Source organism: Magnolia sinica, chromosome 14 (assembly GCF_029962835.1).
Source record: "Magnolia sinica isolate HGM2019 chromosome 14, MsV1, whole genome shotgun sequence".
Taxonomy (NCBI): domain Eukaryota; kingdom Viridiplantae; phylum Streptophyta; class Magnoliopsida; order Magnoliales; family Magnoliaceae; genus Magnolia; species Magnolia sinica.
In genome coordinates this window covers 50399041-50410014 of record NC_080586.1, presented here as the reverse complement: position 1 = coordinate 50410014, position 10974 = coordinate 50399041, and the positions used below count along the sequence as shown (strand labels likewise).

Sequence of the window (10974 nt, the reverse complement as noted above, 5' to 3'; positions counted from 1 at the left end):
AATCTAAAGCTTATGCAACACATAAATGTTTCTACCGTGGGCGTGCGAACTCTACTGTTTTCTGTTGTGTGGCCCACTTAAGCTATAGATTTGCCTTATTTTTCAGCTCATGTCATAAAATGATTTGATAAAATATGTGAGCGGTGTGAATTTCTCTTAAACACCATAGTGGGCCCCACAGTGTTTACCCCATCGGAATCCCTCCCGTTGTCAGCTCAACGCGAAAGGCGGCCATGGGTAATTTGGACCCAACCTGTTTTTTAAAAAGGTGTCGGCTAATTAGGTAGGACATTTGTTTAATCTTTCTAATAGTTGGGACATTTGGGAATAACGCAATGCTTTTTTGGTCAAAATTCCATTCAACTATTTGTTTGACCATCGTGAGCCCATGGGTTGTAGCCGTTGAAGCTCCACATAGGGCCATCTCAGTCTTCGATATGCATTGAAACTTGATTTTCTATTGTGAGAGTACCAGCATTTGAAAAGAGGTGATGTAGATACATTGGCCAATCTGGATCAAAGGGTTTATGAATTTTTACCCATTAAAAAGGACTGCACCTTTGATTGGATAAGCTTCTCAAAATCACTGTCCAGACCATCCCTACCATGCAATCAGAGTCCACATCGGTTATAATTAAGGTAGCATGTGCAAAGGGACCCACGTTTGATGTCATATGCTTCAGAAGGATTAACTTGATTTGGTGAATGTGGTTATAAGGGCATCTGTTCCCATATCCACTACTAGATGTTGAGCTAAAAATGGGCAACCGTATACACATCTGTCATCCCTACATGATAATATTTTTCAATTTTAAAATAGGAATATTTCTGATTTCTATTTTGACTAGGCATCTTAAACACTTATAACAACCTTAAATGGATTGTGTATGTATTTCACCAACCAAACAGAGTAACTTTTCAAATGCAATTTAAAGTTAGAGTTTGGATCCTCTATTTCCGAGAGGCAGAGACTCTCCGCCTCCCGCAACCTCATTGGTCTACCTATACAGAATGCCACGTAGGCAGTTTTTATTTAAAAAAATAAATAAAATTTCCGTCTGAGCTTCCTAACGGCAACGGCAGCCACTAACGGTGCTTCCCATTTTCGTTCTACGGAGATTTTTACAAGAGATTTCTTCTCCCGTCTGTCGATTCTAATTTCAAATTCCTTCTTTTACAGATGGATTCGATCAAAGCTCCTGCTGGAAGAAAAATTCCCTTTTTTCTTTTGACAATCGGAGGCCCCTCCTTCCCTAATCTCTTTCGCCCATTTTTCATCGTTCAATCCACGACAGGCTGCCCGCCGATAGCCGATTTTGGCCCATTGAAGTCTATTTCGTCCATTCGTCCATCGAAGATTCACCTCATCTCACAGGTATTTTATATATTATTTAAGCAAAGAAATCTAACCAAAATAATGCACCTTTGTAATTTTTTGCATTGGATATACGTAGCTAGATATTAATCTTACTCAAAGTTATGTTGATGTTCCTGATTACTTAGGGCAACTGGTTGGTGATGCAGTTTATGTAGGAATTTAACTAACTTCTTGATTGATTTTTATCTTCGAACACAGAGTCATCTTAAGATATGTCCCCAACAATTCCAATTGCCCAAATATTAGCAATTGCGGTAATTTTCCAATAAAATCTGTACATAGATTTCAACTCCAGCAACTGTGATTAGTTTCCAACAGTGCAAACACAAATTTCAGCCACCAAAATTGGATTTCCAGCAATTAGATATAAAATCCAGCTCACAATCAACCATAAATCCAAATGACCAGAGTGAATTGCAGCACCTATTGCTAGATTCTAACAATCAAACTTCTATAGGAAAATCCACAACTGGCTCATATGCACAAATATGCCATGAAGAGAACGCTTCAATTTTATTTGGCATTTTAAAATAAATCCCCCCAAAACAAAATGTGCCTCACTGTTAGCTCTCGAGCTTGGGCAAAGGAGGGTCGATGTCAGTTATGCAGCCAATCGCCTAACCTCTGCAGGGCAATCATGAGAAAGTTGACCCTGAATCAATGATAATGACACCATGTTTAGTTATCCAAAGATAAAATATAACAAATCTTCAATCTTCATGTTAGGTATTTCCTACTTACCCTTCCTAATGATCTTACCATAATGGCATATGATTAATATGTAGAATATTACAAATCTTCATGTTAGATTCATGGAATGATTAATATGTAGAATACTACAAATTACGCAGCATTCCAACATCCTGTGGCAGATTGTAGTAGTAGTTCAATAATTGGAAAAGAAGGACAACAACCCTCGTGACATATGAATGTTCTAAGACAAATTTATTATCTAAATGACATTGATTTTCTACTCCTACTATCGCAAATGTTTGCTTGTACATGCAGTAGATTACAAATTTTGAGCACATTTGTTCTTCTCGTTATTTGTTTTAGGTGGCTGTTACTTTTTCCTTAAATTTGTAGTTTTTGTCGATGGTATGCATTTTTTCCGTAAATGACTAGTTCAAAAATTAGATGATTAAATTATGGGTGCTTTACTCTTTTTGTTATTTATTTTAGGTGGTTATTAGTTTTTCATGAATCTCGTGCTCATGCTGTTGTAGATAGTGTTATTGTAGCTGGTTTTTTCTTCTTAGATGGCTATGTGGGTGTTGTAAGGCTAGTTAATGGTATGATTTTGGAATTTACTTATTTCTATATTTTAGGTGGGTATTTGCTTCTTTCATGAAATTTGTACTTCGAATGGAAGTACATGGTGGAATATCAGAATATTCTGGTATTTTTATTCTTTATTGGTTAATTCTTCTAGGTGAATTGTAGCTAGGAAAACTATATTCTTGCTTCAGGAATGAGCGATTGAATATTATATGTTTTGTTGTTATTATTATTATTTTATTTTATTTGTTAAATTTGAGATAGGTTGTTTCCCACCTTTGAAGCATCTTTTGCCTGTATCAGAAGCATTTTCTTTGTGTATATTTTATAAATGGTTGGAATTGCATTATTAAGTACTCTAATTAGTAGAATGTTATTGTCATATCAACATTGGATGATAGAATTGATAAGAAGTTTGTTATTTCTTTGGGATGGTTCCATTCTCACTGTAGATTTTTACTCCCTTCATGACCGATTCTCATTTTTCTAGAATGTAAAATTCTTCATATTTTTATGTACGCCATCTAATTCATGTTTGAATAGTTTTCCCAGTGAACCCATCTAAAGTGTTGGTTACCTCTACTGATTCTGAAATCTGTCTTTAATGGTGTTGATCTCATTCACAAATTTAGATGGGTGTGTGTGTGAAAAACAAAGGATGTACAACCTTTCGGGTGGGCTCCATGAAAAAACAACATATTGTATAATTTCAAGCAGGCCCTACCAAACCAGTTGCAACCACTCTTCATCTCCCCACCTTTAGGACTCCTGGCAAACAAAATCAACTCCCAAACACACAAACAACAGTGGGCAGTAGAGCTTCTCTCTACATAGCAGAGTAGGAAGCAAATCTAAGAGCTTCTCTCTCTTTCTTTAGGCATTCAATGTCAACAAAACACACTAGCCACACTGCCTCCAATTTCCACCAGCCTTGCAAATGCCATCTGTACAGCAGCCAGAGCAGGCAAAACAGCACAGTGGTTGGCTCGCTTCCTACCCACTAGCCCACAAGTTGCTCACACGCGCAGCAGATAGAGCTGCCAACATTCAGATGGATTAACTCACCACCCTAGACATCTGACATCTACCTGAGCCACTTGACAACACCAAAGATGATTCCCCACTGAATCCAATCTAACAACCCAGCTTTTAGCATCCAAACCCAGATATCCCCATGCTGAGACAAAACACAGCCCCACCTTGTTCTTCTGAAACCAAACAAATAATCCTTCAATTAGTGCTCATGCTGTATTCTCTTCAAATTTCTTTTAACTAGTTGTATTTAATTGCTGAAAATGTGATACTGCAGGGATTGTTGGAGGCTCGTGCAGAACTTCGACCTTTGCTTCTTAAATCTCATGATCGCTTAAAGGATCTATTATTTTTAGATATTACCCTTGATTCTACAATTAGGACAGCCGTTGAGAGGGGATATGAGGAACTGAAATAACGTGAACCAGAGGTAGATTATTGTTGGCATGTACACAGTTGGTTTCCATTGCACTATCTACTCATTTGGTGTCAGTGTGTTTAGTTTTTCTTTTCTGATTGGTGTCTCTGCTATGTATCTGCTTTTGGGTGTTTTATTTATTTTTATTTTTTTTGGGGGAATTAGTAAATAACAATAAGCTTCTACTAGAAAGAGAAGACCTACATCACCTGTTTCTGTTTTTATCCTAAAATATTTAAATCAATCTCACCATTCATTTCATTACTACATGTCAGAGATGCTTATTGCCAATAAAGACAAACTCCCGTGCATTGATTGCATTTCCCAGGTTCAGAAACTACAAAAGGAGCTACAAGAGGAGATCGACTTGCATTTTGCTTTGGCAAATGCTGTTGCTCAAGCTTCTGCACCTTTGTCTGATTCTCCTTCTCAGATTCCCGCCAAGGTAACCTTCCTATATTCATGTCTTTGTTCTGTGTGTTTCCCTATCTTGTTAGGTAATCATATCTTGCAATTATTGGGTCTTTGTGTTGTTATTTATGTGCTCATGTATTTTGCAGGCTTAGGAGCTGTTGTCTAACAAAGCTATGCTCAAGATCATAGTTCTAAAGCTTGAAGAAGAATTGATTGCCTTGCATTTTCTACTTAGTTAGGAGGAGAATGAACGCATGTAATTTGGAGCCCTGATCTTCAATATTAATGCTAGAGAAGGATCCTTCAATTTGGTTACTTCCACTTCTTTATGCTTATAATACATATTATTTGATATTTCCAAATGGACCCTCGAATTTATAGTATATGTAGTTCAAAACTGGAAGCTAATCATGAGCTTTCTACACAGAACTCAGGATCATGTAGCAGAGACAACCTCATATTAATTTTGGTTATCATGCATTGCCCATTCATTTTTATTTTTATTTTTTTAAAAAAAATCTAGTTGTTACTGAAATATTTAGCAAATGGCATTTGTTAAAAATTTTATTTGTTTCATGTCTTTCTTGGCTGCATTGTGTCCTGTATATCTTCCCATTATCCATCTAGAAGATATTATTCCTTTCCTTAATTTTGGGTCTTGACTGAAACTCATTGTTCATGAAACTTTCAGGCTTATCTAGCATTTTACACTGTTGGTGGGCATTCGTTTAGTGCAGTTGACATTAAATACATTATTCTAAAGATGAAACCTCCAAGGCTTTAAGCCCTCACATGTCATAAGGATTAATTAGGTTTGGAGCAACCTCAAGGACTAACCAGCTACGGATCTAATCTATTGCCAAAATCTATAGCTACAACTTTTATCTGTAGCCTTTGATCCTCTTTCTAGTAGTGATTATTTTTAATTTATACACATTTATTTTATCAAATTTCAACTAAAGAGGCCTCATCTCCAAGATTGCTCCAGTTAACACTTGGCTGATTAGATGTTCTTTTCAATTTAATTGGCAACCTCGTCACTTTATCCAGTAATCTCGTCACTTTGTCTACAATAACCTTGTCACTTTGTCTAACATACCTTTCATTTTAACTAGTGAAATCTCGTAACTTTGTCCAACAACCCCGTCACTCCGTCTATTAAAACCCCATCATTTTGTCTACTGTATACCGTCACTTTGTATTGCAACCTCGTCACTTTGTGTAGTAAACCCCGTTACTTTGTACCATAACCTCGTCACTTTGTCTACTGAACCCCGTCACTTTGTCCTACAAGCTCGTCACTTTGTCTACTGAACTCCGTCACTTTGTCCTACAAGCTCGTCACTTTGTCTACTAAACCCCGTCATTTCGTCCTACAACCTCGTCAATTCATTAGTGGAACCAGGTCACTTTGTTCGTCAATTCATTTAGTGGAACCGGGGATGTTGTGAGTAAAGGCCAGTTTATTCAAATTTTGCTTTATGAGATGGATGCAATTAGGAAGGTTGCAGGCAGAGACAGATGCTGGTTGGATGGAGGGATTTATTTAATTTATTTTTTAAACCATTTTTGTGTCATTTTTTAGTAAGCATGTAGAGACAAATGTAATTTTTTTTATTCTTTAATGTATGGCAGAATGATAAAATTTAATTGATCCAGTTCTAACTGGCTAGCATTGTTGTGTTTATTTCACCCATATCCAAATAATAACTAGCTAGCATGCAGAGACATGTAGTTTTGGGGTTCACACCCTTTTGGAAGAAATAAGAGTATTTTCAATTTACTTGGCAGCCCCGTCACTTTATCTAATGGAATCCCGTCACTTTATCAAGTAATCCCGTCACTTTATCTACAAGAACCTTGTCACTTTGTCTAGCATCCCTTTCACTTTATCAAGTGAAATCTCGTCACTTTGTCCAACAACTCCATCACACTGTCTATTAAAACCCCGTCACACTGTCTAGTAAGATACAACATCTTCTCTTTATCTAGTAGAATGTCATTACTTTATCCAGCAACCCAATTACTTTGTGGAGTGAACCCCGTCACTTTGTCTAGCAACCTCGTCACTTTGCCCAACAACTATGTCACTTTGTCTAATGAACTCCATCACTTTGCACTGCAACCATGTCACTTTGTCTAGTGAACCTTGTCACTTTGTGATCTAACCTCGTCAATTCATTTAGTGGAACCAAGTCACTTTGTCTGGCAACCCGTCACTTTTTTCAACAATCCAATGGTTGGATTGGATTGCAACCTCATCACTGTGTCTAGTGAACCCCATCACCTTGTACTACAACGTCGTCGCTTTGTCTAATGAACCCTGTCACTTTGCACTGCAACTATGTCATTTTGTCTAGTGAACCTTGTCACTTTGTAATCTAACCTCGCCAATTCATTTAGTGGAATCAAGTCACTTTGTCTGGCAACCCGTCACTTTTTTCAACAATCTAATGGTTGGATTGGATTGCAACTTCGTCACTGTGTCTAGTGAAGCTCGTTACCTTGTACTACAACCTCGTCACTTTGTCTAATGAACCCCGTTACTTTGTACTGCAACTATGTCACTTTGTCTAGTGAACCCCGTTACTTTGTAATGTAACCTCGTCAATTCATTTAGTGGAACCAAGTCACTTTGTCTAGTGAACCCCGTCACTTTGTAATTTAACCTCGTCAATTCATTTAGTGGAACCAGGTCACTTTGTCTAGTGAACCCCGTCACTTTGTAATGTAACCTCGTGACGCAGGGATGAACGTGATGAGGATAACTACTCCGAATCCACAGAGCTTCTCTGGACTCCTCACAGAGACTTCTCGAATCCACGAGGAAAGAAAGCAGAAAATAGAAATAAATTCTAATAAATTCGAAATTGATTAATTGATGAATAAAAACGAGTTCACAACCCTTTAAATAGGGCTACCAAGCAATGGGAAAGAAATTAGAAGCAAACTACAACTCAAACTCTTAGAATCCGCGACTTACTATAAATAGTAAACTTACTATTTATAGACGGTCGTGATGTCTACTAGTGCGCAAGGTTTTCGGCCAAAAATAGTAAGTGTCCTATTTGGCTTCACCAAACCGTTCTCCTAATTATTCTAAGCTCTTTTCACGTTGGGCGCAACTCCTAAAGCCCGACGGATGAAGAGTTATAATCAAACTAAAACTTACTATTTATAGTAAAAACGAAATTAAAACAGGGAAACGACCGTCAATCCAGGGGTTTTTTCGCAATTCCGGGCTGCGCAACCCGGCGTAGCGGGGTTGGTTGGCTTCAGTTTCTCGTTCTACCCCAAAATCATATATTTTACGTCAGATAACTCATTCCGGATTGCAAGATACGCCCGATTTAAGGTTCGATGGTCTGGATCACTTCTGTCGTCGACCGGGCCTTTTCTGATCCATCTTGGCCATGTAATTGTCTGCGACCCGCTCTACATCACCTCGTCAATTCATTTAGTGGAACCAGGTCACTTTGTCCCTCAACCCGTCACTTTTTTTTACAATCTAATGGTTGGATTGGACTGCAACCTCGTCACTGTGTCTGGTGAACCCCGTCACCTTGTACTGCAACCCCGTCACTTTGTACTACAACCCCGTCACTTTGTCTACTGAACCCCGTCATTTTGTACTACAACCTCGTCAATTCATTTAGTGGAACCAGGTCACTTTGTTCGGCAACCCGTCACTTTTTTCAACAATCTACCGGTCGCATTGGGCCCTGATAAAGTCAATGGTCGCACCCCATACAAATAAAATATTTAGATGAGAGACATCCACCCCTGAAATTTAAAGAACCCACAATGTTGAACCCCGTCACTTTGTCTAGCAACCTCGTCACTTCGTCTAACAAAGGGCTCTGGTAAGGTTTTAATGGTGGGTGTTCAATCACCACCGTTTTACTATGGTGTGGTCCACCTCAAATTTCGATTTGCTAAATTTTTGCGACATTGTCCTAAAATGGGATAGAAAAATGGATAAACGTCAGTGGATATACAACACATCATCAAGGTGGGCCCCATGGTAAGGGTAACACTCACATTATAATTTTCCATATGAAAAATCACTCTCTAAGAATTTCGGTTCCTAAAGGCACTATTTAGTAAAATCCAAATGCTAGAGGAATTTTGACATAAAAATCCCATTTTTATTTTATATTCATACAATTTAAATAGGTGCTATTATTTAAATACTCTTATTTAATTAGTAATTAAATGTCGACTCTAGTTGAATTTTCGGGTCAACCCATCCTAGCTAGACATCTAGTTGAATTGATTTTTCGGCTTTTGAGATATACCCAGAAGATCCACAGTACATAGGGGTTTCCTGTTTCGAACAAGTGGGGCTCACAAACCGAAGATCCATACCGTTGACATTATGGCCCCCCAGGTTGCTCCAGGCACTAAAACCTCACCTGGAAGTTTTTAGTTGCCAAAGCTCCCTTTTGTTGAATGGGCCATCTTCCACTGGTGGAGCCCACAGAAAATGTCCCCCCACATGGGTTTTCCGTTTATGCAAGTTAGCTGATGAATTGCTAGCAAATGGATTTGGCAACAAGGAATTCTACAAAGCAGTCTGAGGCATGTTAACTGTGCACATTGGATATGTTCATTTTGAGCTGAATCATATATTTGGTGGGCAATGAATCGACTGACCATAGATGTCTCATCTGTTTAGCCAAATAAAAATGGAGGGTTGATAGAATTTTTCAAGCATTCAAACATAAAAAGGAGTCCACATTTAATGGGCAAAACTGTAACAATCTAACTGTAAGATAATTCACTGCAATTTTTACCAGGTGATGGCCCACTGGATTAACAGTCACAAATGATCAAATGCATAGTCATGACCTTCACATATCAAGATGATCTCTAAAGACCTCAATGCAAGTCTGATCCTGGCTAGCTTGCAGTTGAAGGTCTTGTTTAAGGTCCCTAGTACTCAAATCAATCTATTTACCTGCAAAATTGGGATTAAGCCTAATCCTGATTTTGGTGACACTACAGGGAAAATGGGCTTCACCCGCGTTCAAAAACTGCCCCTAAATGTCCCAAAAACTGCTGGTATAAGAATTATTGGTGGTAGGACACGTGCTGCTAAAAGGGGGCGTCGCCGTATCTTTTACCGGCAGTAAATCATTTACAATGTAAAAGAAAAAAAGAAAAAAGAAAAGAAGAAAAAACAATTAAAAATTCCACTAGGCTGAATCTTCTAGATCAGAAGACCTTTACGGGCTTAAATTAGAATTCAAACACAACTGTAAATCATTTACAACCAGCCCCATTTACAAGCATCCTGAGAATGAAAGGTTACATAATGGACAGAAAATTTACAGATTGAGACACAGGGAAAAGCAGGAGAAAAAAAACAACGGATTTCAGCAATGCGCGAGGCTAGACTTCTCAAATGCACCCCAAGAACCAGAACCTATGCCATATAGAGGACCTTTGTCAGCAGCACCCTGCCATGTGTAGAGGTCAGCTAATAAAATAGTATGTACACTCATAATCTGAGTTACACTATCTAAAATTAACTTTTCGGTCATAAATATATCCTGCAAAAACAGCCATTCCGAATGAAGTCCATATCGATCCCCATATGAAGCAGCAAAGCCCCCCTCTGGGCTACCACATTTCCATCCATTGAAATCGCTGCAGAATTTGCAGAAGATTTCCCCTCTTCTCTGTTGACTGGTTGACGGCGATAGCCTGAGTTCTGATTGTCACATTCTAGCTGGATGGTGTGTCGACAAGTAATTGTTGTTATGTGGTGATTGACAACCAAGATCTAGGACACTCATATGCAGGGCACACCATCCTAGTTTTGGATCCATCAATGCCCTGGGTCCCACATGAATGTCTATGGCTACTAGGTTGGCCCATGTGGCTAAGTGTAGAGTGCTTATCAAGAGATGGAGATTTACAAACGGATCTCCAGCCCTTTTCAAAGCAAACTTTATCGGCTTGCAAACAGGACCAATTTCATTTTATTTAAGCACTTGGTTGGTACCCAGAAAGAGGCCCAAAAAGTAAGCAGGAACAAAAAAAAAAAGAAAAAAACTGAGGACTGTCTATCTCATCTTGGGTATCTATCAGGGCTGTTAATATGGTATTGATCTTCCATCAGATTAATCTGAGCCCTTGCCATGGTCTAGATATGCAATTTGGAGTGTTGGGTGTTTGACAGGACCCTCAGATGAGCCTGATTTGGGTTTGATTTGCAATCTGATGGTCTCTGTGCCAATTGACCAGCAATGGGACCACTTTTATCCCATTAGATGATCAGACTGTCCTGAATCAATTATTCACATCAACGGATAATTTTTGAACGGCAACCATCTATTATCTGAAACAACTGTTGGAATTTTAAGATAGTAACCATGTGTAGTTCCAATAGCAAGTTGTATTGAATCATCAGATCTATGCTGCCATAGCAGGGTAGTGACAACTTGAT

General features: G+C 38.5%; 1 protein-coding gene across 6 annotated transcripts; it reads left to right on the top strand.

The window, feature by feature from the left end:
• The first annotated feature begins 972 nt into the window (after window positions 1-972).
• Window positions 973-4882, top strand: LOC131225777 (uncharacterized). 6 transcript variants are annotated; one of them, XR_009161522.1, is made up of 5 exons: window positions 984-1375; window positions 2707-2777; window positions 3966-4118; window positions 4382-4551; window positions 4667-4882. XR_009161522.1 is itself a non-coding variant. In XM_058221373.1 (3 exons), the coding sequence occupies exons 1-3, from the start codon at window positions 1181-1183 to the stop codon at window positions 4757-4759; spliced, it is 399 nt and encodes a 132-aa protein (XP_058077356.1). In that variant the 5' UTR covers window positions 973-1180; the 3' UTR covers window positions 4760-4882. The 6 variants fall into 6 exon arrangements, 4 of the variants coding, with proteins under 4 accessions (XP_058077356.1, XP_058077357.1, XP_058077354.1 ...); XR_009161521.1 differs by lacking the exon at window positions 2707-2777 and having other exon boundaries at window positions 992-1375; XM_058221373.1 differs by lacking the exons at window positions 2707-2777; window positions 3966-4118 and having other exon boundaries at window positions 973-1375; window positions 4435-4551; window positions 4673-4882.
• The last annotated feature ends 6092 nt before the right edge of the window (window positions 4883-10974 follow it).

What these genes read in the sequence shown, in the direction of transcription:
- LOC131225777 (XM_058221370.1), top strand. Translation starts at nt 1,181, where the DNA reads ATGGATTCGATCAAAGCTCCTGCTGGAAGAAAAATTCCCTTTTTTCTT. An exon ending in AGATTCACCTCATCTCACAG is followed by an intron (nt 1,376 to 4,381) that starts GTATTTTATATA and finishes ACTACATGTCAG; the next exon opens with AGATGCTTATTGCCAATAAA. An exon ending in CTTCTCAGATTCCCGCCAAG is followed by an intron (nt 4,552 to 4,666) that starts GTAACCTTCCTA and finishes TGTATTTTGCAG; the next exon opens with GCTTAGGAGCTGTTGTCTAA.